Consider the following 27,325-nt stretch of genomic DNA (forward strand, 5'->3'; position numbering starts at 1 on the left):
CTGCTTTACTTCCTATTCATAACGCTAGTACTATCCATTAAGTGAAAAATAGTGAGCACAGTAAACCCATATCAAGGGATCATTTGATTCTTTTCTTCCTCTTCATGAAATACCTACACTTAACAAATATTTGTGTCCTGGTTTCATATACACACACATAAAAAAAGAAAAAATGATTCTGGGATAAGCACTCTAACACACCCAGCCTTCAAGGAACTAATAACTTAGAAGCTGTAAGACCAGCCCTTGGCTACCCTAACTGAAGGGTGCTGTGTAAGCCAATGAATCAAGAAAGAACACAAGGTCACCGCGTTGGATTGGGTGGCACAGTGCTTTAATCTGAATAAACGTCGAACTTTCTGGTTCCGGAAGCAAAGCGAGAAGCAGAATCCAATTTAAAGGAGTTGGAGTGAAGCTTGAGGGATCAATCAAAGGATCTCTAGCCCCGTGTAAAATGGGCATCCTAAAACGGGTACCCTGAGCCCTGCCTTTATCTGTAGTCACTTATGGGTCCACCAGGAAAACTGATTATCTCAGAAAATAATGCAGAACATTCTCTTCTATTTATGTACTTTCAGGTTTAAAATGAGGGTATGGCATATATATATATATATATATATATATATATATATATATATATATATGTATATATATATATGTGTATGTATGTATATATGTATGTATATATACATGTATACATTATATATATACACACACACATATGGATTCCACGTCAGAAAAATTTTAAATTTTCAATGTCAAAATCTAATATGAAATAAGTGGTGACTTTTTATAAATCTTATCATAAGCATTTTCACTCATTCTTTTGGGATTTTTGTACAAACATCTGAATATGTGACAAGTGCCTCAACATTGGCAACAATAGCAGACCCAGGCCCTGTGAAATTGCCTATCAGCAAAAGAGTGTGACATTTCTTCTGTCAGCAACATATGTCCCTTCTTCCATCTCCATTAAGGAAGTTAAAAAATTATAACTAATTCAGGACAGAACCAGGAGCCCTCGTTCCATAGCCGTAGAGCTTGTTAGTTCCCTGGTATTAGTAAAGCTAAAATTGAGATTTCATCATCTTGTTAGCCTCAGAATCTTTTAATCTAGTGGGCTCAGGGATAAGCCCTAACCTCATTTGGTTACCACAAGGATGGAAATATAAGACTATAGACAGCTTGAAGCTACCTACCACATAACAGAATAAATAAGTTCAAGATTCCTTGTGACGATTTCCAGTTAAAATGGTGGATTAGGTAAATGCTGTGCTTGCCTGCTCTCATGACCATCTCAAAATTACACCTGAACTACAGAACAACCATCACTGAGAATCACCTGAAATCCAGGTGAACAGAAGTCCTATAACTGAGGATATACAGAAGAAGCCATATCAAGACTGATAGGATGAAAAAAAGTAAAAAACATGAATAGTAAAATGGCAATAACTACATGTCTAGTAACAATTACTTTCTGTGTAAATGGATTAAATGTTCCAATCAAAAGACACAGGGTGGCTGAATGGATAAGAAAGAAAAACCCGTACATATGCTGCCTACAAGAGACTCACTTCAGATCCAAAGACACACACACAGACTAAAAGTGAAAGGATGGAAAAAAATATTTCATAAAAATGGAAAAAAGAAAAAAACTGGGGTAGCAATATTTATACTGGACAAAATAAACTTTAAATCAAAGGCAAGAGACAGAGACAATGAAGGACCCAGTAATCCCACTTCAGGGTATTTATCCAAAGAAACCCAAAGCACTACTTCAAGGGGACATGTGCATCCATATGTTCATTGCAACATTGTTTACAATAGCCAGGATGTGGAGGCAACCTGGGTGTCCATCAGTGGATAAATGGATAAAGAAGTGGTAATACATATATACAATAGAATATTACTCAGCCATAAAAAAGAATGAAATCTTGCCATCTGCAACAGCATGGATGGGCCTAGAGGGTATTGTGTTGAGTAGAGTAAATCAGAGAAAGACAAATGCCATATGATTTCATTTATATGGGAAATCTAAAGAACAAAATAAACAAACAAAAACAAAACAGATACAGACTCATAGTTACAGAGAACATTTTGATGGTTGCCAGATGGTAGGGGGTTAGGGGAATGGGTGAAAAAGGTGAAGGGATTAAGATGTACAAATTGGTAGTTACAAAATAGTCATGGAGATATAAAGTATAGCATGAAGAATATAGTCAATAATATTATAACGATATTGTACGATGTAGATTTATCAAGGTGATCACTTTGTAACTTATATAAATAAATGTCTAATCACTATATTATACACCTGAAACTAATATAATATTGCATGATAACGGTAATTGAAAAATTAAAAAATTATTTTAATTAGTTAATTTAAAAAAAAAAGATTCCTTAGAGTGAGGAGGATCAACTTCATCTTTAAGGTAAAGATGGTTGTGTTTCACAACTTACCTAAGGTATTCCAGTCTCAGTATCATTTATTCTTCTGAATAATGCTAATAAATGTAGTATTCATTATTCATAATCTCTCTGCTTGAGAATTAAAGCAAAGGAAGACTTCATAACTGGTGTGCTACATTGAATTATTGGGAATACTTTAAGATTAGTTGCTTTATCTATAAACAAAGGCAGAATTACCTATTTTCTAATTCCCTTACTTTTATTTCTCCAACAGGTTGTTTGGTTTTTACAAAGGAATTCTACCACCCATCTTGGTTGAAACACCAAAAAGAGCAGTGAAGGTAAGTAGTGTATGCCTTCCCACCAAGTGAAAATAGACTACAGTGATAGCTTCAGCGTTAAAACATCCCACAACAACTTATGGGACATTAATGTGAATTAAACATAATATACTAAGATTTTAAATGCAGAAATTCTTGCATGATTTTTGTTGTAATTAGACTTGATCAATCTCTCAAATATTGGTTTGTGGATTTTTTTTTTCTGGTAAAGGCACTTCCTTCTAATGAAGAAACTGTATAAAAAGCACAGTAGTGAATGAAATCCATGTAATCAAAACACAGCAACCACAAAATAGCTTGGACTTTTTTTCAGAGCAATTCATACATTTTCCTTTGGAGCAATAATTATTAAAGAAAGAGAATGTGAAACGAGAGGAGAGAGGAGAGGGAGAAAAGTCTTTCTCCCTAAATCATTCTCATTTTATCAACAGAGCCAACTAATACTCTCTCTGTCCTTGTATGTGAGTCACATGTAACACATTTATTTGGCTGCTAACTTCATTCACCCCACCCCCCATCTCCTCTGTTAAAATTGTCTATTCTGGTTTTTACAAAACTATTATTTCCACTACCCTGATTTCCATCTCTTTAACCACATAACTATGGAGTTTTTTGTACTACTTACTGGTTCAGTGTCTGGATAGGAACACAGAGGCTTGGCAGGACCTCCAATGAAAAAACAACTAAATCTGATCACTTTTTTTATAAGTTTTCTCAGACAAAAGTCCTGATCACAGTGACTCTGACTGGCATTGCCTCCCATGCCCCCACACCACTGCCATCGCTGTCTGTGGCTTTGTCTTTTCATAATAAAGATAACATAAACTTAGACCGAAAGACTTCCTTTCCAATTAATGACATAAAACTTTTTCATGTGCATTATTCAACTTGCATTCTCAGTATTCCTGTAAGGTAAGAAGGAGCAGCTTATATATTGTTACTCAGTAAATTAAGAGACTAGGTTAAAATTTATGATAAAGTAACCACATATATACACAGACACCAGACTTTTATATTATGGCCCAATAGTAATTTTTTTTTAAAGTGATACACTTGCAGTTTTTTTTGTTTTTATTTATTTATTTATTTATTTATTTATTTATTTATTTATTTATTTTAAGGAGGGCGCAGCTCACAGTGACCCATGCAGGGATCGAACTGGCAACCTAGGTGTTATTAGCACCACACTCTAACCAACTCAGCTAACTGGCCATCCCCCAAATAGTAATTTAATAGGATTTAATTCAGGTCTAGAATTCAGAAAACAAAGCTTTAAAACAAACTTTCTCTGTAACTTCATTCTCTTTGTTGCCATAGTTTTTGTGATTTTATGTTATTATTTCAATACAAATTTCATTATAAGGATCTGAATCGCAGTAGAGAATCTGGAAAAAGTTCACCAAAGTACACAAGAGGGCTGAATTGAATTATGAAATGGCTTCACTTGATAAAAGATTGCCCGAGTAAACAAACAGAGCAGAGTTCCTGTTCAAAAGGGAAGTCACTTTGTCTCCATGGAATAATATATTCATTTGTTCAGTGTTTTACATGTAGAAATAAAGTAAATTATAATTTAAAGTTTTTCTTGGAATATTTTTTCTTAATACTATACATTGGAGACAATTTAAACTCTAAGAGGATTAAGGTTTATCAATGTTGAACAGTATTTTATAGAAAAAAAAAGGTTGAACTTTATAAAACTGAGTTAGTCTCAACTTTAAAAAAAGCAATGCTCCTGCCAGAACAATGGTTAACAGATGAACTTTTGGGCAACTGGATATGGTATATGTGTCCCAGACATCTTGTTTCAAGTAGATTTACCTTAAAATTATTGAGACATATGGTAAGTATGTTGGCTTTTTAAGTATAACTTGGAGTTAAGAGTAGCTTTGCCAGATGGACAGCACTGTTTTTTTCAACACAATTTATGAAAACATTCATTTTATAGATATTTATCTTAGGATTTGCAAGGAGAGTGATCATCTGATTATAACAATTTCATGTATCATAAACTGCTTCATTCTATGTCATCAAACTTCAGAAAAAATATTCAGAGCCATGTATACATGCACTTATACATACATATATATGGCCTGGGAATATTGTATACATACATGGATATAGATATAGATCTTTTGGGGTACTGACATTTCAGTTACAATCATTACTCTAATCAGAAACAGACAATGTTAAGTTTTTCTGTACTTTAATCTTTAAATGAGATTCATCACTAAAATAATAAGAGTCATGGATGCTAAATAAATGAAACTTTGCTTTTCACTAATGAAGACAGACTTAGTATTGCAGTTAGCAAAAGGAAATGAAGTCCTCAGAAAGAAACCAACTGATTCCTCGGAAATGGGAGGCACCATGTTCCATGTCTCAAGGTCTGGTATTAAGCTTCACAAGTCCAAAAAGATCGTTTTTCCATGGTCAGACTCGCAAGGACGGCCTAATGCTAACCAAACGCATGAGAGATTACAAATTGTAAAGGCTATTTGTTCATCACTATCCCTACACCTGTCATAATGTCTACACGTAGTAAATGTTCAATTGATTTTAGATTAATAAATGGAACATATATAGCAAGAAACAGAAATAAAATTGATTGATTTATAACAGGAGACATTCCTGTCCTGTTCCCCCAAATTCCCTCATCTACAATTCAGAGTTGATACAAGTCCAAGACTTCCGTTTTCAGCCAAGATGGAGTAACAGAGACCAGAATTATTCTCCTGCCTGAAACAGCAACAACAACAAAAATGAACAAAATATATGAAAATACAACTTTCAAGTCACTGGACATCGACAAGAAAGGATAGAGAGACGGGAAACAAAGGAGATGAGCCCTGTGGATTGCTCCACTTCACTGCCTGAGAGGGTTCCAGGCCCAGGGACAGGCAGGGGCAATGTAGGCAGAGCCCAGTGGACTTCCTAGGTTGAGAAGGGGCTGAGAGGCTGTGGAGGGCAAGGCAGCTAGAGTCCACAGGACAGAGTGCCAGAGGAGAGAGAGCTGCACAGAGAACTCTTAAGCATCTGCAGAAGGACCCTGGGGGTAAGTACTCAGCTGAGAACTGACTAGTGCACGCATGTGAGGAAACTAGCAAGGCCTGGGGAAGAAGCACCCAAGGATTGGAGGGAGCAGTGCTCCTAGTCACACGGGGCTGAGAATAGTGCCTGTTCCCACCAGCCAAATTAGAAGGCTTCAAAATGCACAGGGAATTGAGAGGAATACTCAGAAGGGGTTTGCTAGCATAGTAACGTAATAACAGAAAATCGGAAAGCAAAAAAAGAATGCATCTTTACCCTGGAAGGGAACAAGGTAGTGAATGAAGCCTTTTGTGAGGTCCATCATCTTGCAGAAATTACCTGAACTCAGTGTGGACCCCTTAGAGCAGTGTATCCAAAATGTAGGTCATGACCCATGAGTCATGAAATCAGTTTAGCGAGTCACAAGATGCAGTGGGTCCTGACCAGGAAATTTTTTTTAATGAAATAGAATAGCAACAGAATGACACACAGTAAAGGCATAAAATGTTGTTTTATAACAATGTTTTGTTTCACTTATAAATACAAGAGCACACTATGCACATGTGTGTGCATGCATGCACCTGTGTTGGGCACATATTTTTACGTAGATTGTGGTCAAAAAAGTTTGAAATCTGCCTTGAGGGACTCTGGGCTTCAGGGTCAGGTAAGGCAAGACCTCACCAGCAAGAAAAGTCTAGGGCAGAGACTCTCTACCCAAACCACTAACGATCACAGCTCAGCAGTGAGTCAGTACAGTATTAAGTTTAAGAACATTCACAGGCTTTGGTATTAGGAAGAAATCTCAGTCCTTCCACTCACTAGCTGCAGGACATAGATCTATAAAATGGGAGTCATGGTTGGACCATAACCTGTGACCTGCTGATGCTGTATGGATTAAATGCAGAAGCACATACAAAGGCCTTAGCGTGTTTCCTGGACCACAACAGGCTCTCCTGAGTGATACAAATAGCTAAAGTACCTGTGGTTCCTTTAGTAACCAAAATGAAGAAAGGAATGGAAACTAAGATTTTTCTGGAAGTCTCCAATGTGCCAGGCATGTCAGGAAAGCTTACTTAAAAGCTCTTATTTAAGGACTGCTCTGAAAGTTTTGTCCTGTGTTCTTGAGGATTAGAAAGGTCAAACGACTCACCCACTCTTTCACAGCTAGGTAGCATAGCCAGAATTCAGACCAGGACTGCTCCCATCAAAATCCCAGCAAAGTAATTGTCAAAACAAACAAACAAACAGTGATGATGATGATGATGATGACCATAAAAAGGAAGAAAAAATCAATTATCTTTAAAGCCAAAGACTGTAACATGTTTCTTTCCATGGTTAATGGTTTCTAGTGCATCTCTCATCAAAACAGTGAACACCACCCTGGTGATGTTATTGTAACCCCAGGATCATTTCAGAGCTATCACCATCCACAAGAATGTTAGATCAGGAAGGCAGGGGTTCTCTTTGTATCCCCAGTGCCTCTTAGAACATAGGAGACATTGAATAGAATATTTGTTGAATGAGTGAATGAATGAATCCCTGTCCTAGGAAAGACTACACTCATAGCTGATCTAAAGAAGCATGGCACAAAAGTAGTTCCTGGGTCTTTAAAAGAATCAAAATCTGTGTGGTGATGTAATGACTTGGGCTGCCCAAAGACTCACTAGACCCTTGTCTATACCACAGTATTACCTCTTTCTAACAACAGGGTATTATTTTATTTGGCCCCCAAATCTACATTTTTTTTTCTTTCTCCTTTTTACTGGGTTATAAAGGAATAGAGTAGAAGACATGTGAGACCATAAAATACCCATGCCATTTCTGGGTCTTGAAAAACAAACCTAGCAGGACCTAACAGTATTTTATTGGCAGTAGTTTGCAGCTACCTAACAGAGTGCCCAGGAGCTAAACATCATGTTAGGGTAGAGTTGTTGCCCAAAATGTAGAATATAGATAGGGAGGAGAAAATAATGTATTTTGGGTAGGTTATATGAAATGATTGATTAGATTTGCTTCCATAGAAATTCATTTGCAGGAAAATAATATTAAACATTATCTATTGAAGGAATAAACTCTTCATCATCACCATATTTTAAAGGAAGGAATAAACTCTCTTCCATTCAGGTAGAGAACAGTCTGGCTTTAAGCAAGCATGAATTAGACAACCCCTTTTGGTCCTTTCCTAGTTTATCATGGCATCTTCATCATCACTAAGTGTTTAGAAATCCCATGGACTGGTAGAGATACACAACAATACAAATGCAAGTTAAAGCTGAGAAGTGGGTATCTTTTACAAGTGGGTTAGAAAACCGGGCATTCACTGGGAAAGCAATTCATAGAGAAAACAGAGGAGACCAAAGATCTCAGGTCTCTGTGCCTATAATTCTGAATCACTGCCATAAAAAAGAAGTCTATTGATGTCTGGGGAAACTGAAAATGGTCATGGTAAATGGAAGCTGTATGGTTCATTTACTGCTATAAAGGATTCCATCAGCTCTTCTGCAGGTTATTGTAGCTGCATTTGAAAATGTGAATGTTAAAGTAAGATCCAATAGCAATTACCCAAGGCCAGATTAAAAACTGTACAATGGTTTATCATTTTTTAAAATGCTGGTTAATATAATGATTTACTAAAGAAATTTGAGTCAATTAAAGGGTTTGTTACAGGAAATTGTTATAAATCTCTGGGTTTGGTTTTGTTTCACAGTTTTTCACCTTTGAGCAGTATAAGAAATTGCTCGGATATGTGTCACTGTCACCAGCATTGGTAAGTGAGAGTAATTTATTATACTTAAGTGTGTGTGTTATTTCATAAAGCAAAATCTGGAAACAAAAAGTCTTTTGATTCCCCAAGCCCAACCACTAAAATATGAATTCGAGTTATTCAATGTTCAGCTACTTGTTGAAAGCCATCTTCCTAATAACTCACAATTTGGCTATTTTATAGCTCACAGTAATGAATTTCTGATAATAATGATATGTGTAGGAAGGCTCATATGAGATATGGTCAAGAATATAAAATAAAGAGTATATTTTCAAAGCCTTTTAAAGCCAAAACATGTATATGTTTACATACATACTGCACATATCTATTTATGCAAAAGTCAAGATGCCTAAAATTGTTCCTAACGGGTCACTTTTGCAGATTTTACTTAAGCCATAGTAAATATAGGACTTCAGGTCACTCTGTGGTCAGATGCAGACTGAATGGCCTTTTGTAGTCAGGGAGAATAGTGATCTCACAAGGACACATCTCAACTATTACATGGAAAGCACTTGGTGATTTGAATATTTCCCAATGCCACTGCTTTCCTTCTTGGTGACTTTGCCACCTTTCAAAAAACAAGTTAAATTCTACTGACCAGATGGGTTCTTCACACTTCATTGGCTTTTCTCTACAAATATGTGTGCAATGTGAGCCCCAGAGAGAGCAAATGCGCTAATTTCTCCCTCCACATCTGCAAAACAAAACAAAGTGAAATATCTACCTTGGCCTTCCAATTGGCAATGTATCTCCCAGCCTCAAGGAAAACCCCCAGTTTGCCTGCTGAAATGAGCCTCAAAACTCAACCAGAGGGGCCATGTTCTGAGCTTCAACTCTAATTATTTTATTTATAAAGGTTCATTTCAGAATATTTGCCAAATAGAAGTATGTGTTATTTAAAAAAAAAAAAATCTTACATGTCCCTTTTCTAGGAAGGATAGTATTAAGAAAACTAATAGGATCCCTTAGTGGTGTGACAAGGAAACCTCTTGTCTAGCTTCTTACTTAAACAAGGTAGCTGTGAGGTGGCCTCATATAGAAGAAGTGGGACCATGAGTCCTAAAATTAGCTAAGATTTTTTTTTTTTTAATTCCTTGGTGTCTTCCCTTAATGTTACCCTTAACTCTGAAAACATTTTGTCAAAAAGAGGATTAAAAACCTTTCTATCAAGAGACAATAAAATAAGGTCTCCAAAGGGCCTGCTAGCTGTTCGTGTGTGGAGCATTCGTACCATGTCAGAGAATCCAGTGCTTTGGACTCTCTTGAGAATTGAAACAGAAAAGCATTTGGCTACTCCAGCTACCATTACCGAATGCGTGCAAACTGTATACAGTTTTCCCCTTTTCTTGAACTCCTTTATTCTAGTTTCTTTCTGATACAACTAGACGCTTAAACAGCGGTTAAATGCCCCCTGGTGCTTTCACATGAAAAGCCTAGGAGGCTGGGAACCCCACAGTTATTGCTGGTCTCTGGAACAATCTAAGTAACATGATCTGCTGATAGCTGATCAATTCTTTTGACAAGGGACTGCAGAACACTATTTCTGACAGCAACTGTAGCTGAGTTTATAGAAGAACAAAAAAGTGAATAACTTGGAAGATTGCATAAAGTAATAAAAACCTGAACATCTGGATTTTAGCTTTTTCAGTCAGAAAAGTTTGGGACTAGTATTTTTTTTTTTCCTGCTTTTGGCTTCCATGATGGAAGTCGGAGATCAATGAATAAAATATTTGGTCTGTGACCCTGTATAAATATGTTTAAAATTGTAATGAAGGGGCATGAAAAGAAAACATCCTTAGTTATTCCCTCTCTCCCAGAATCGGTATACAGTGCCATTCTCCTCTCCATTTTTTATGTGTAACAGTAAGAATGGTTTTTGTATAGCCCTTTACAAAGGGCTTTCCCTCATGATTTTGACCCTCATAATAACTTTATTATGTACGGAGATTAGATATTATTGTCTCCATTTTACAGATGAGAAAACTGTGGCTTATGAAAGATTCAGTGATTTAGATGCAAAGCTGCAGCTAGCACATGGTGTCTTTATGTGAATTATGAAATGGCACCCTTTTCTTCTGACTGATGCCTCTCCTGGACTCCAGCTCCACAAGTGGGGTACAGGCTGGACTTCAGCCTCCACACACACCTTTGCACACAAACTAGTGTATGTATATGGCAGCTCTGGTCTAAATGAGCCAGTAAGTGGCAGAAACAGACCGAAACCCAGACATCCTACCTCTGGATACTGCCCTTGTTCCACCTTGCCTCTCTTCTAAAGTTTCTCCCTTTTCTCTTTTAGTCTCCTATTTTGGAGAAATTAGAGACTCCTAATAATAAGACTTTCCTGTTCTTTATACTACATTGGCTTTTTTCTCCTGTTAGGTTTATGTAGTACTACCTCTTCTCCTGGAATTAGAGCTTCAGCACAAAAGATTTTTTTTTTTTTTTTTTTTAGCATCCGTTTCGTGAATTTGAAGGCTTTGTTTCATTTTGTTTTCCTGCCGTGTGTGTGTATGTGTGTGTGTGTGTCTTTTAATCATTGTGGTTATTTTTGATACAGATTTTCTGAAAAAATCTTGAGGCATTTTACTTAGAAGAAAATTCTAGAAAGTTGCTCTTTTCTACTGCAGAAATTCTTAACAGATAGCAAATAAGAACCTGACGTACAGTCATTCTTTGATATATGTTCTAGATTTTAATTGAGCCCTTCAGAACAACCTAACCATTTCTGATTTCAGTTTTTATTCCTCAGCTTCCAGGTCTAGAATAATAAGGCCATTATCAGTTTAAAAGAATAGAGAAAGAATTAATAAAAAATAATTTTTGTTTGATAATAGTCTAGAATAGTAACTTTAAGTTACTATAAATAGTAACTGTAAAGGCTATACATTAAAATCTTTTCAGTTATACTGTCTGGTTACCTGATATTTAGCTTTTTATAAATATTTTATTTGTGGTTCTGCTCCTTGAACTTTTTTTATCGGCTCAATAAATGTATGTAAGCAGATGTTTAAAAATGAAGCTCTCCTTTTACAAGTCAAACTCTCTTTTAATTGTTACTTGTGCAAATGTTTCAGGATTCACCTTAACTCAGTAAAACAACCTTTCTTTTCATTAAAAGAAAAAGTTGTTATTGATGAAGCTTTGACATTTTATTTTGAATTGTTAGGATGTGCTTTGCAGCTTCTGTAATTTCTTGTTAATGAATTGTCAGCATCTAATCAAGAACTAAAGCTGTTTAGAAATGGTATCTGGCGCATTTCACGTACATTTCTCTAGTCTCATTGTAACATTCAGCTGCATTGTTATGAGGAGAATGCTTAACACATACACGTGATACCTTGTTTTAAAGTATTGACTTATTTAATTTTTCTAGACATTTGCCATTGCTGGACTGGCATCTGGACTAACGGAAGCCATTGTGGTTAACCCTTTCGAGGTAGTAAAAGTTGGCTTGCAAGCCAATCGGAACACATTTACAGAGGTAATTGTTTAATGTTTTCCTATTGCTGAGGGAATGTAAAACAATTATTTTTAAGTATAGATAAAAAATTGTGAACCCAGCTCTTGTTCACTTGCTAAAGCCACAGAACATTATGGTTAAGGAAGTAGCATAAGAAAAAGTCCAATTTCTCCTGCAAAGAAAATGTTAACAAAAATGCACTAAAGTCTGATGGACAAACACATTTACACATTTTTATTTTAGAGTTTTAATGTAATCTATGATGACTTATTTGGAAATGTTTTCCCTACGTTTGGCAACACTTCTATTTCATGTTACACTAGAAGAGAATACAGCAAAAACCTGAAGTGATAATATTATTGTGCTTTTTAAAAAAATTATGAAGTCATTTTCAAAAATTACCTCACTCCTTTCCCTACTCCACCCACTGCCCTCCCCCAAAGATTCTGATAATCTGTCAAGCTTGTCTTTTGGTTAAATCTGAATGACCGTGTTACTAAACCTGTGGAGACATCACCATTTGGACAGTGATGGGTCTTGACGTTTAATCACTGGTACCTGATGTTCCACGGAGACAGCTTCCCTTGGTGTGTGCTGCCTTCGCTTCCTTCCAGTTGCCTAATAATTCCCTTTAAACCACCAAGTCCAACTGTTCTTGCTTTATTCTTTTAGGTGCCATGCACGAGGTAGAGGGAAAAAAAATAAGGGGATTGGTATTCTAGGTCCTTTCCTAGCATTTTAATTTAATGCCACAACTGGGTAGCATGTGGTATAAATTGGTTTGGAGTTATCTGCTGACCTAAATTTCTCTTTAGAAAAGATCCCCTGCCTACTACTTAAGCAGCTGTTAGTGGGTGGAGACCCCCTCACTCCCACCTCACTTCCTGCCTGCTGATACTGCCTGAGAGTTCCCTGGCAGCTTCTTGAGCAGGGGTGTGGGAAAGGAGAGGGGAGCCGACTCACCTGTAGCTGCCAAGGCCCAAGGAAGACAGGGTTGGCCTGTTACAGCAGATGGTATCTACCCAGATCAAGTCAATCCTAATTAAGGGAGATTTTTTCCTTTTAGGTTTCAAAAGGTCTCAATTGCAGTGATATATAGTACTACTTCAGAAAAGGTTGAAAATCCCTGTTACCCTCATCTTTGTTTCTGTTTTGCTTTCTCTCTATTCTTCCTCGAATGATGAAAAGATGGTGAGCAACAGGAGGAAATGAAAAGAGACACTTGTCAAATGTCCTATCAATAGGGAGCATTTAAAACAGCCCCCATGAACACACGATGCAATATGCAGATGATGTATTATGAAACCTATATAATTTTATTAACCAATGGCACACCAATAAATTTAATAAAATTTAAAAAAAAAAAAACCAGTCCCCATGGAAACGGCTCAAGGATGATTTGATTTGTTAACTAGGAGAATTACCAGCTAGAAGAAAATGCTGGCACTCCTCATCCAATGCCTCATTGTACCTACTGGGAAGCTTTTCTTAGAGCAGCAATGAGTAAGCAAAGGAATAAAGCAACTGCAGACCTTTATCAAGGCAGCATATAACCAGAGGGACAGAAATGGGACAGAGGACCAAGGAGTGCTCACAAGAATGAAAATAATGGGTTATCACAGCACCTCTGCTCATGCCTAATGTTTTTGTCTCTCCTCTCTGCCCTCGAGGAGGTTCTACACTGAAGCCAAGTAAGAGCTGTTAATGTTTTGCATGTGTTGAGGCCTTGCTAGAACATGGTGAACACCCTTCCAGCCCAACACAGAATGCTGCATGTGAATGTGTCCCCAGCTCATTTATTTATACCAGTGCAGTCTGTGTACATTGTTTAGGTATATGTAGCCATTTTTTAAGTGGAGGAGAAAGGGGCACTTGTTTCTGGTCATTTCTTTTGTGGAATCCACTAAATTGGGTTCATTGTCAGATGTTAGACAAAACAAAATCTATCAGGTACATTATGAAATATTTGCAATATTTCTTCAACTAGTCAGAACTTAGCAAATTAGGGATCGCGTGGGTCACATGTGTCAGCATTTATTTCCAGCAACTATCAAGATTTAGTAGCTGAACTAGGGTGGCACTTTATAGTGAAAGTAGTTAGTAGTGCATAGTCACCCAACATAAACTGATGGGACTATACCTGTTGCAAAAAATTATCTGCAAGAGATGACCCGATAAGAATAGCAAATTTCCATCTAATTATTTAAAAATAATGGCTGAGCTCTTGGCAATGCAGTTATTTCCTGTGTCTTTTGTCTAGGAGCAATGAACTCCAAAGCCTTCCTCCATTGACTAGCATTTTCTTTTATCCAACAAGGGAATGCCCTTTTGTTAATCTGTACCTGTGTCGAATTCATCCAACATTAGGTGTGCTCACTTCAGCATTTGTATGGCCAAGAATTATTGCTTTCTTCACTTTGAGGCTTTGTAAGTTGTCAAGAAGTATGGGGGTGGGGAGTGAAGGGGAAGAGAAAGAGAAAGGGAGAAAGGAATTTATTTAATGCCCAGTGCCTTTAAAATTTAATGTCCTTGTTTTAAGAAAAAAGTTTTAATCCAAGTATAAAGGTAATGCATATTTGTTAGAAAACACCAAAGAAACTATATAACTATATTTCTGTGTATACATATAAGCGTAGAAGTGTACTAAAATGATCTTGACTCTAGAGCAGCGCTGTCCAATAGAAATGTAATGTGAGCCACATTTTCTAGTAGCTATATTTAAAAAGGTAAAAAGAAACAGATGAAATTAATTTAATACTATATTTTATTTAACCCAATATATCCAAAATATTATCATTTCAACATGTAATCACTATAAAAATTATATGAGATAATTTACACCCTATTTTTATACTTAGTCTTCAAATCTCACGTGTATTTTATGCTTACGAGCACATTTGAATTTGAACTAGGCCATTTGTAGTGCTCAATAGCCACATGTGGGTAGTGACTTCCTTATAGGAAAATGCAGGTCTCAAGGAATTCATACAAACTCCTCACTGGTTACCACTGGAAAGGAGAGTGGAGTACGAGAGAGAGGAAGGCAAGAATTTAAGGGAAGGGCTTTGTGTAGCTGAATGTTTAACATGAGAATATACTCAGTATTCTTTGAACATTTACTTTAAAAAGTAGTAGTTGCTCATTGTAGAAAATTTAGAAAATACAGAACAGTATAAAGGAAAGTAAGCAATCCCCAAGAAATCTTCTAATGGCTCTGCCAGGATCAAGCCTGCCTTCAGGGAAAAACTTCCTAGCTGATCCAGGTGGGAATGACTTGCTGGCCCAACTTAGGGCTCAACCAGGTTCCTCTTTCTTTAGGGAAGGATAATAGTAATAGTCACATCGAATGGTGTGATGCAGGTTAAAAGAGCTATATGTGTAAAGCTGTCAATATCATCTGGCATATAGTGATTGTTTAGTAAGTGTTAGTAGTTATTATTACAACATGCTTTTTATGAGAATTTAAATGCGATGATATATGCAAAGGTCTTAACACAGCACCTGGTACATGGTAGGCACTTAAGGAATGATAACTATTTCTAGATGTAAGTTGATCTTATCCTTAAGTTTAAGTAGAGACATTTATCTTCAGATATTGCCCCAATTGACTCCAGTTGTGGGCATGAAAACATCTTACCGGTCAGTCTTCTTCTTTGGGTCATTCTCACCTGCCAACACTATCCACTTAGCTTAACTTCTTTATCAAGGCTTAAGGGCTGGCAGCCTAGTTACAATGCCTATTGATGATGCCTTTACACTCAGATGCAGGTCCCTTATCATAAACAATAGCTGATTATCTGTTTGCTGTAAATGACTAGCATAGAGCAGCAGAAGTTGAAACTAAAAATATTTGAAGCCACGTTGGGAAGAAATCTACCACCATCAAGGTATTCTTCCTCCTAAAGTCAATGTGGATTCTTGATCAAGCCTCCTTAGTCATTTCACATGGAGGTTGTGAACTAAGCTCGTTTTCAGCATTTTCAGTCAATTGCAGCTACCAGCTGTGGTGGAACACTGCATGGATGGGTGGCAGGTAGAATGGCCGAATGGCTTGACGGCACCTTTAAGAAAAGCAGAGCCATTTCCTCCAGAAATGGCTACCTTATTTCACAGGTAGATAGATGACTCTTGTTCTGCCAATATGTGAGTTTCTCAGGCAGCAGGTCTACTGTTCAGCCTTTCTACCCTCTCCTGCCTATGAACTGCCATGGATCCTACAGAGTAACTGTGGCTACTCCTATTTTGTCAACCTGAGGAGGTGAGTCGCAACATGGTCCTTTAAAAACATGAAAATTTCCTAAGAAGTTGCTGCAGTAGAGAGGGGCTTTGCAGAGGAATCAGCCTGGGGGAACGGTAGCCAACATTACACTTCATGTTACACTAAAGTCTTAGAGGCAGTAGCAGAGTGATGACGTTGAAGCAAAAGGACTGTCACGGTCCCAGGTGCACAGAGCACAGACTAGATGGAGGTTGTGGGATGTAAGTAGATGCCCCGTAGGCCCTGTGGGGAGGGCGTGGCTGGCAGAAGGCCAGAACGGGGCCCTTTGAACCATGAGATCTAGGACAGAAACCCCTCTAGCTGGGGTCCGAAGACATTACTGGCAAAGCAGAGGCTGCATGTGTTATGTTTTTGGAGGCTCCAGTGCAGTTCCCATCAGGATTTCCCAGAATGGCAGGTAATCTGCTGGCTCCAGCTGCCTGGGTTCTTTTCTCCCTTCTGTGGTCTGGGACTGATTCTCTAGCCAGTCAGAAATATGTTACCCGTAAAATATGCTTTCCCAACCAGGTTAGCCATAAACTATTCTAAAAATTTAAGGAAATTGTGGTTAATTTGGTTTCTGATACTGCTCTCAGATCCTTCCAGTTTCTGTATAAATTATTTCAATAGGTATGATTGTCCCTCCTCTACTTTTTAAATTACCACCATATCAGTCAAAGGCTATAATCCCTGCCACACTTCCTCCAATTCCAACACCAGAATCTTGGCCAGCACCTTAAAATTCACAGTGAATAAAGAAAACCAGTCTCTAATTTAAATAGGCTTGACCTTCTGTGGGGAGCAAAGTAATCACAGCTTTGTCACGCTCTGGTTTGGTTCAGTGGGTATAAAAACATGTTCAGATAAAATCGGGATAGACCCAAATTTCCCCCTGTCCTTCAAACTAAACCCAAGCAGTGTTATTCTGCTTTGGTTTAGTGCTAGGCTTGCCCGAGGATTTCTCTATTAGAGATGGTTTGCACATCCAGTCTTGCCAAAAGTGTGACTTTGTAGTTTGTTGTCCTTATAGGAACTTTCTCCCTTCTTAACTGGATGCATAGTTTCTTATCTGTATATTTATAAGAACTAGAAGTCCCATATCAGTTGTGCTAAGCCAAGTGGTGTTTGGCATGCTCTCTGCTAGCTGGAAAATGTGAATTTCTCCCCAGGAGCAAAATCTTGTATGAATTGTTTCCCAGTTTTTCTCTCCACTTTGAAACCTACTTCAAAGTTATTATTTGGCCAATGGGTTATGTTTTCCTTCCCTTGAGGTCTAGAGGATTGGCCTCTGATGTGTGGATGGGGCACAGGTTTTCCTTCTCGTCTGTCATTTTTATCTACATTACATATGAACATAATCATTCTCACCCCCAGATATGAAATTAAACCTTTAGGAAATTGCAAAAGCCTGTTTCACCTCTATTTCATTTTTAAAATGTGCAGCCCAAGATAAGAATCAGTAATCTTCTACCTATGCTCTATGATGATAATTTTAAGAATTAATGAATACATAGCAAATGCATCATTGATGGTAGAATCTTTAAAGATAGGAATTTTTTTTTAAATTAGCTCAGGGTTTGATTCTGGTTTGGGATAATACCACTAAATACATTTCTAGACACTTTGAATATAGTTCTCACACATACCTGAGCATATTATCCTGGGAGCTTAATAATCTAATAGAAACCAATTAGATCAAATATGTTAACACAAACTTAGTGGTTATTTTATCCATATGCAATTCACAAATGTTTAAACTTAGATATATTACGAAGAGTCAACATAAAGTGAATGAAAGAACTGTGTTTTGTGGTCATCTCTTTCAAGAAAAAGAGTCAAAGTTGAGTTATATAGAGAGTGAGTCTGTGACTCTGTTTACAGATAGTGTGAGAAGCCAACTTCAAGGGCATATCAACATTTATGAATGATGTATTGAGCTTAGTTCAAATTTTTCCTGCATTACTGTGTGAAACATTGCCTGGAAACTGTTCAGTACATAAATTATTTCTTTCCAGTTTGTGATTCTTGTGGGCAGAAAACTGAGTTATGTATATGCATCCATTCCTATAGTTATCTTTCAACGATACCTAAGGCAGCAGCCAATCTGCCTCTCTACAATCATTTACAGAAAATAGACTTCAGTCTTCCATTCAGCTGTGCCAAGAACCCTAGATTTTTGCTTTCAGAATTGAGACTTTGAAGTAATGATAATAGCTACCATTTACAGCTGCATCTACTATGTGCCAGATACTGTGCAAGACGCCTTACATGCTTTTTTCTTTATTTGATTTAAAAAAAAAAAATTCATGTAATTCTCTAAATTACAAAAGTCATACTTCTTTTTTTTACACAAATCAAGTCATACACAGCTATATAATGAAAAAATAGTTGATGATTTTCTGCCAACACCTCCCTCTAATCCCATCACTCTGGTAATGGCTTTGTATCCTTCCCCTTTTCCCGATGCTCACACACACTTGATATTTCAAATCCTCCATTATCCATATAAGCTTGGTGGCTTTATCTCTATTTTATAGATAGGGAAAATAAAGCCCAATGAATTCAGTGCCTCTAAGGAACTAAGCGTTAACACTGAGGTCTCTTTCTAGTCAACCACAGTGCTTTCACTGGGGTAAAAACACGTGGGTAATTAAGAAGCTTAAGAGGAAGTCAAAAGTGTTTCTGGAAACATGAAAAAGCAAAGGCTCCTTCCACATTGCCAGTCTCCTCTTAGCAGTTTCCCGTGGGTGTGGCCACCTTCCCCCCTGCTCTACCAACAGTGCAGGGAAGGACAAGGCACAGTGTCACCTAGAAGGCGACACTGGGGACAGCTGTTCGGTTATTCATTCGGCAACAACTTGGTGTTGACATAGCTTTGTGGCTCAGCATGTGGAGGAGTTTGTTTACAACAAATTATTCTCCACTCACAGATTGTTTTAAAATAGACCTGCTTTTCAAGTGTAAACTCTAGGTAGAATATATTTTGGGTGTCTTTTTGTCCATAATCATGTCCTGTTCAAATAAACTGGAATGATAAATTAGTGAAATATCTAAGCTAAAAGAAATTGTACGTGTGGGATTGTTAGCCTGATTCCTCTCCTTCCACTTATGTTTTGTTCTCAAATAAAAGGAAAGGTTTCCTTTTTTTTTTTTTTTTTTTTCAAATTTATGAAAATACTTCAAGACTTCATTTGAGTAATGAAAAGCACAAGTGATCTTCTATCTCCTGAAGAGCAAGGGCATTTTCCTACCTAAATGTAGCAATTGAGTCTCCTCTTTCTTGCCAAAGCAGTACTTCTCTGAAGGCCCAGATATGGATTCCCACTCCATTGTATAAAGGGCTCATCCAGTTTGCTTTTCTGCCATGTAAGGAAATCCAGTGCAACACTCTTATTCCGTTAGCTCTAAAATACAACAAAATTCACTTTGCTGTAGCAAGCAAGTAAAGGAATGCATGTGCAGCATGCTGTCTGTTGACATGGTATGCCGCGAGCTCTTCTCTGGTTTTAGGTGTGGAGGAAATCCACTGACACACACCCCATGCCTATACCTGTTGGCCATCCTCTGATAGCTGTTTGCCCAGAGAGCAGTGCCTGCTGCCTAAAACCTCTGTCTGTGACCTCACAAGCTAATCAGAGCCTGTATGGTCAGTAGTTGGATGGAACAACTCCAGAAAACATAGCTCAGGCTGCCATAAGTTATCTCAGTGATTTGTCGGTAATGCTGGGCTCTCAGAGAGTAAGAAATCAGTGCCCCAGAGTGGTGCTGGGGAGCATTGTTTAGGCAAAGGAGCTTTTCTTTTCACTAAGCTTCTTAAGGACTTTTAAAACAGAAATTTGATTCCATATTTCATAACCATAATGGAATATTCCCGCGGGGAGATATAAAAATGATCAGCATATCTCTCCAAATAAAAATCAAAGCAAAAATATTTTGCTTTTAGAATATGAGCAAAGTATTGTACTAGACACTTAGCACAGTGCATGGCACCCATTGTTAAATAAATGACGCATGAGAGGACAGGGAGTTCCCAGAATTAGCAGCTGGCAATAGCTGAAATCAAAGTTAAAGAAGACTTCAAATGGAAATAATACTCCTGGTAGGGACCAGTGAACTGAGATTTCTGTAAACCAGTGTGGCAGCACAATGGTAGCCAAATTTCGATCCACTTAGTGTTCCATGCTTGCAGCTCTGGTGCAGTCAATGAAAGTTCCATCTAGGAAAGTTAGCATGCCATTTGGCCCCACAATTTTTCACTAGCTATGAAAATTTGAGTAAATCTAAATATTGGAAGGACACGGAACTGGTGGCTGACTTGCTGGATTGCATAGTGTTGGAATCATTTGGCTGATGATGCCCGTCGGTCACCATTTTGTTTTGAAATGGAAGCCCAGTAATCAAATAATTTTAGTAAAATTCCTTGTGTTTACAGTGATCTAGTCAAAATGATTCTATATTTTCTTATGTAAGCCTCCTAGTGGAAGTCACGTTTTGCCTTTCTAATTAAATATTTGCTTACATGGGTGTCATACAATGTCACTGAATAAAGCAACAAGGACACTTCTAATTTTTATGGGAATTAGAGTTCAGAATTTTCTTTACCTCAAAGTCCCCAGTTACCAGAAAACTATATTTGTGTTATTATGTATCTGTTACCTATATGAGTTGGATTATCAAACTCGGAAAAGCTGACCACATATGTATAACCAGAATGAATCCACAGAACGTGCACAGCATTGGATTAGATGTAGAATTCTGATTAAGCCAGTATTTACTAGTGTCTTTACTTTAGGAATATTACTTAATAATCCTTGGTTTCCTCACCTACAAAATAAGAATATACCTGCTGCCTACAGTACAGGGTTGTCGAGAGATGCCGCCATATATGGCAGAACCATGCAGAGCATAAAAGTATGAACTTGGAGTCTGGGGGATGTAGGGAATGGGGCTCAGCTTGTGCTTGGGCACTACCACTTACCCTGTCGTCTTGGACCAGTACATGAACCTTAGTTTCTGCTTCTGTCAGATGGGGGTACTGATAATACCTACCTCACACACTTGTTGAGAGGCTTAAATAAGATGATATATATAAAGTACTAAGCATCTATGACAATGGATACTATTGATGAGCACTTGTGTTCCGGGTACCTGGTAATACACATGACTGGACTCGCTAGGCTGTACACTGTGTGAGGTGGAGACCCAGCTAGTGTGCTTTTCCATTCCCAACCTTTGCTCCTGGGTGGCCTTGCTTCTCCAGTCCATAGACTTACCAAGTAGAGAGTTCTTACTGAGAATGCTTACTGAGGAATAGGGAAGAAGCCAACTGACAGGATCTACTGTTCCAGAGAGCAAAGCCCCCGGGGTAAGGAAGGAGATCTCTAGCCCAGGGGTGGGATTTGGTTGGGCCTCAGAGGAAGCCAACCTATGATTTTGCATTCTGGAAGCCTTTCCATTGGACTTTGTCACAAGGGCTCAGGGCTCTGGGAAAAGGAAAGGATAGCCAAAAGGAAGAGGCTAGTTATGCACGTGCTTTCCTCTCCCCTAAATCAGTCTCCACCTTTTAATTGTCTCTGTCTTCAACTAACAAAATAATTACCTGTTATTTTATTATTATAACTACTTTTTATAATCATCATAATTGCTATTGATATTAACAGTTAACATACAATGAATGCTTACATAGGACAAAGTTCTTTGACTTACTTATCATCACAGCAATCCTAAGAAGAAGATTCTATTATTATTCTTATTTCACAGATGAGTAAAGTGAGGATAAATCAGAGCATAAAATAATTGCACGAGCTAGCAAGTAGAATTGCTGAGACTCAAACCTGGGGTTGTCTGGCTCTCACCCCCTATTTCTAGCTACTACTATACTTCCCTCTGATTTACTTAATGATTCACAACTAGAGTTCAAACTCAACAAGGCACTTGAGTCAGAACCCACGTTACACTTCTTTGTACCCACCTAACAGCTAAACAAATGAAAATCAGGCAGTAGACCATCACTAAATGCCATTTGAACATTTGTTCATCCTCACCAAGATCTAGCAGAAGTCTTCTCTTTTAATTCTGGTAACTGAGCACACTAGGATTTTTAAACAACAGAAACATCTTTAGACCTGTTTTATTTAGGGAAAGCCATATTAATCGGCACTTTCAGTCAAAGCCATTGGTTTCTCTGTTGCTCTAGAATTTAGATGGCCTCTGAGTCCCCATCTCTTCTGCCCTCAGGGCCTCAGAGTGGGTGAGGATGGACAGGGAGCACTGGTGTTGGTCAGTCTGGGCCCAGGCCACCCCACTTCTGCCTTATTACTTCCACCCCCAGGATATTACTTCCACCCCCAGGAAAGTCACACCCTCCTCTTTCCTCTGCCCGCTAGGCTGCCTTCCTCAGAGCAAGAGAGCAGTGCCTCACATTTTGCTCAGCACTTTAGAGTCTCTCCAAGAGAAATGACCTTCTGCTCAACTTGTCCTCAAGTCTATTTTGAAAACCAAAATAAACCATTTGGGTTGATAGTCAATGTGCCAGAACCCAAACAGAAAAGTCCCGTTTTGTAAAACAGAGAGTGAACTTTAACCTTCTGAGAATTTTTGGTTTTCCTATATGAAATGTCTTTTATTGTTTTAAGATATGTGATTTTTTTTCATGTTACAAAAAGAAAAGTTTCCTTAAGCTTACTATAATTTATTGTAATTAATCCTCTAAAATGAAAAGGTCGAGTGTAGAATCGTAGCTCGAGTTTTTAAGATATCTATGAGCAAAAACTATAGGATTTACCATGTAAACAAGCTCATTTAATGTATGGTGTTAATTGCATAGTTATAAATACAAGTTGGATGAAAAGCCTTCATTGGATTTGTGCTATTCTGTTCTGCTAATGGCAGCCTTACTTGCACGTGATAAGAAAACACTTTAGTCAGAGAGCACATGAAACTACCATGACCATTCCAGCAACCTGCTCCAGTGAAATAGCAAACAGATCTCATGTCAGCCACTTGCCTCATGGGCAAAATAAATAAATAAATACTGAATATTTCCCCCTAATTACTATTCAGTCAAAATTGAACAAGGAGAGATATCTTTTGTACTGCACCTCCAAAAAGAAAGCAATCGCTTAACCTTTTTGAAAAACCCACATAAATTGTTGTATTGTCATGAATTAGAAACCTCAGGGCAAAGTTCAGTGAGCTCTTCAACATGTTCCAGAAGTAGCAGTAGACAGCATTCCAGTAGTCAAGGTATTTCAACCTCAGGTAATCAATCAGAGGACTGGAAAGGAGTAAATTAAAGATAACCCTGTACTCCCAACACCGTTGATTTATTATTTATCACAGCAAGTAATACACACACTGATTGCCCACCCTGCTGAGGAAGTCTGCAGTCAATTGCTATTTATCCATGCCCGATTTCTAACCTAGTGCCTGTTGAAACTATTGAGCCAATGGAATCAAGACGAATTGTAACATTCGCTTTAGAAAAACATAATTAGAAAAGTAAATACGCTGAATTCAGGAACCGAATATAAATTCCTTGTGGATTATGCACAGTTACAGACTACCAGTGTATCTATATGGCTAATCCCCTCCATTAGTATGGCTAATCCAGAATTAGATACAACTATTTACATGTTGAAAGGGGTGATAGTTATTGCATGACATGAGTTTCACTAGTTCTACCAAAGATGTTTTTCTTTGCCAACAATCTTCCCTTTGAGGCCTGTTGTTATGCATGCAATTTTGTTTACTTTTTGGGTTTCCTAATTTTAAAAGCAGGGATTTAGGCATGATTGTTCATGTTTGAAAAAAGAAGTCCCTAATCATTTTGGCTTGATGGGACGCTAAATCGTAATTGACTCTATTTCACATTCCCAAAGATAATCTTTCTGGCTTTACCCCTCTCTCCTGCAGCAACCATCCACTATGAGTTATGCAAGACACATCATTAAGAAGGAAGGCTTGGGACTCCAGGGCCTCAACAAAGGATTTACAGCAACGTTGGGACGTCATGGAGTTTTCAACATGGTTTATTTTGGCTTCTACTACAATGTCAAAAACATTATTCCTGTCAATAAGGTACTATTTAATAGATTAAAGTCCTGGAGGAAGAATCCTATCAATGATAGCTGCATTTGTAGAGTGTTTATCATTTCCTAGTCACTGTGTTAAACACATCGGTTATGTAATTTGATCCTCACATCAGCCTATTCATTGAGTGTTGTTATCCCTATTTTGAATTCAGAAACTGAGGCTTAGAAAGATCAAGTAATTTTCCCAGGGTCACACAGTAAATAGCAAACAGAGACTTGAATCCAAGTCTGATGCCAATTACATTATACTTGAATGTACCATTCCACCTGAGTGCTTCCCATTTATCACTGATGGGAATTTCTAGAAACTGTTATTACTTCATTTTACTCTCAAAAGTATAACTTTCTCAGAAAGTTTAAATTTTCATATTCTAAATAAATTCTGAGCTCATGGGGAAAAATTGCCAGCCTGAAATTTAACTCTTACCCAGGTATTCATTTTTAAATTCACCCAAGCTAATGAGGGCAAGTAGTAAATCAACTCTTCTAGGATCATTTGCTTTTGAAGCAAAATAATAATTATTATTATTTTTTATTAAAGGGTAACTTACAGCTGCCAGCAGCCTTTCAACTTCTAGAAGATAAAGTGACGCATGATGTGCTTTAAACTGAGCATGTGTAAGCTCATTTTAAATTCGCACAGAATTTTCCTCCAACACCATAGTGCATACTTGCCATGAAAATTGCAGTCCTGGGAGCAGCCGTTGGTAATATGCAGGCGGTTCCCCACAGGGATTCAGTCCTTCATTTTGCTTACTACTAAAGTATTGAAGGACTTTTCATAAATCATGAAAATATTTCTGATGTGGCTATCACCAGACTCTTCAGTGAGGTTATTTATACCTGTGTGTGCCCAGCTACCTGCCATATTCTAGGCCAGGACTTCTCTCTCAAGGAACAGCTGAATCCAGAGCATGTTCCGCATTAACCATCTGCTGGCATCCCCTCCCTCACTGGCCAAAGTTGTTAACCAGGTTTCACCGTATTTGGAAAGCTCATTTAGTAAGTAGAAACTTATGTTTTGTTGGTGTGAAATCTATGACTGGCCGCAACATAGAGAGATCCTCCCACTGAGTGGCAGTTCTGACTCTGGTGCTCCCTTTCTCCTGTCGAATTCATGAAATCCAGAAATCGAGTGCCATAAACGCATTGGTTCTGGACAACATGAGAGCATTCACCTCTTAATACGTTAAGATTCTTTTTAGCTGGGATGGGCTAAACAATATGTGGGGTGCAGGGTAAAATGAAAATGCGAGGCCCCTTGTTCAAGAATTAAGAATTTCAAGACAGCAATAAACCAAGTCTGGGGCTCTCCTACGTGGAGGCCCTGGCAAGTGCACACGTCACACACCCATGGGGCTGACCCTGTGTTTAGACTCTGAGATGTGTAATCCATACAGCGTGGGAGAAGTGTCCAGACCTCCCTTTCTCCAGTTATTCAAAGGCTTGAGACAAAATTTACACACAATGAAAATAATTATATACATTATTTACATACATTGTATAAATATCATAGATTTTATTACATATATTTGTGCATGTATATTAATGCATATGTTATAGTTAAATGAATTTGGTTATATGTGAGTATTTAAGAAAGAAATTCAGGAAGATATACAAAATTTGTATATGTTACTAATGCTTAAAAACATGCACAAGTGCCAACTTCATTCTATAATTAACCAATGCACTTAACTTATTAAATGTTAAGCATTATTAAAAAAAAGACACAGAAGCTTAGATATTCATTTACATTTTAAATGACATCATGGTACTCTGAAACTCATGTGGAAAGAGCTCATTTATCAATTTATAGGGGTGAGGTCAAACTGGCCCCTATAAGCCACACTAAGGATTTTATCTTTATCTGAAAGCCACTGGGAAGCCAACAAAAGATTCTAAGCACAGGAATTGCCTGATCACTCTGCTGTAGCATGGAGAACGGGTAGAGTGGGGGTGGTAAGGGAAAGGCAGGGTGTAACATGGAAATTATTTCAATGAGAGATGCTGGGGTATTTGACTACAGTGTTTATGGTGGAGACAGTGAAAAATAAACAGATTTGAGAAATCTTCAGAAGGCAAAATCTATAGGATGTGATGATGGAGTATATATGTAATGTTGAGAAAAAGGGTGGTGGGTAGGAGGGATCCCTAGATTTTGGGCTGGAACAACTGGAAAGATAATGGTACCCGTCACTGAAAAAGAAAACTTTTGAATGAGAAACAAGTTTGAGGGACAATATTACGGGCTTAGCCTGGAAAGTGAGTTTAACCACATTTGAAACTCCAAAGTGCAGATGTTTAGTATTAATTGGGGGTCCTGGAGCTTGAGAGGAGATCTGAGTTGGAGACAGACACGTAGAAGTCAACAGTCTACCTGGGCGAGTATACCTTTAGTGGATAAATGATCTTAGGCCAATTACGTCCCTGCTCTGAGCTTCAGTTATTTTATCTGCAAATCAAAAAGCTAAGATTGTTCTTTCTCCCTGACAAAATTGTTGTGAGGATTAAAATAAATAATATGTGAAGTTGTTTGTGAACTTTAAGGTGCCATAGAAGTTTTAAGCGGTGGGGCCAATTGACAGCGATGGGGAAAGGAGTAGAAGTGGAAAAGCGGGTGGTGGGAACACTACTTACCATGTAGAACTGCATGAAGAATTTTTCCCCAGGACTGTTCCTTTTGCACTTAAATGAACACAGTGTTTTTTCTTGCCTAGAACAAAGTCATTGATTTTATGTGTTCTGTAATCTAAGCCTGATTCAAAACTGGGAAACCAGTATTCTTTAAATTTAAACCATAATAAATCAATCCTTTGTGAAGGGGAAGGTATGATAATCATTAAAACATGTTGAAGAACGTCATCAAGTTGTTAACCATGCGGAGGAGGTAGTGTTCCTTGAAGGCTTTATCCCATCTTTGCTGTAGGCCGTCTCCAGCCATACGCTTTGGACAGTTTGTTTACAGGG

The 27,325-nt window shown here is 37.9% G+C and overlaps 1 protein-coding gene across 2 annotated transcripts in view; it reads left to right on the forward strand.

Annotated features, from left to right (window-relative positions):
* The window catches only part of SLC25A21 (solute carrier family 25 member 21), a 449,521-nt gene that overhangs the window by 400,893 nt on the left and 21,303 nt on the right, over nt 1–27,325 (forward strand). For both annotated transcript variants that reach the window (XM_074328168.2, XM_019749157.3), the window contains 4 exons: nt 2,684–2,750; nt 8,488–8,547; nt 11,921–12,028; nt 24,180–24,344. In XM_074328168.2, the coding sequence (XP_074184269.1) occupies nt 2,684–2,750; nt 8,488–8,547; nt 11,921–12,028; nt 24,180–24,344 (400 nt within the window). The remainder of the gene's footprint in view (nt 1–2,683; nt 2,751–8,487; nt 8,548–11,920; nt 12,029–24,179; nt 24,345–27,325) is intronic.

This window comes from Rhinolophus sinicus, chromosome 3 (assembly GCF_057876585.1).
Source record: "Rhinolophus sinicus isolate RSI-liver-muscle chromosome 3, RSI-T2T, whole genome shotgun sequence".
NCBI lineage: Eukaryota > Metazoa > Chordata > Mammalia > Chiroptera > Rhinolophidae > Rhinolophus > Rhinolophus sinicus.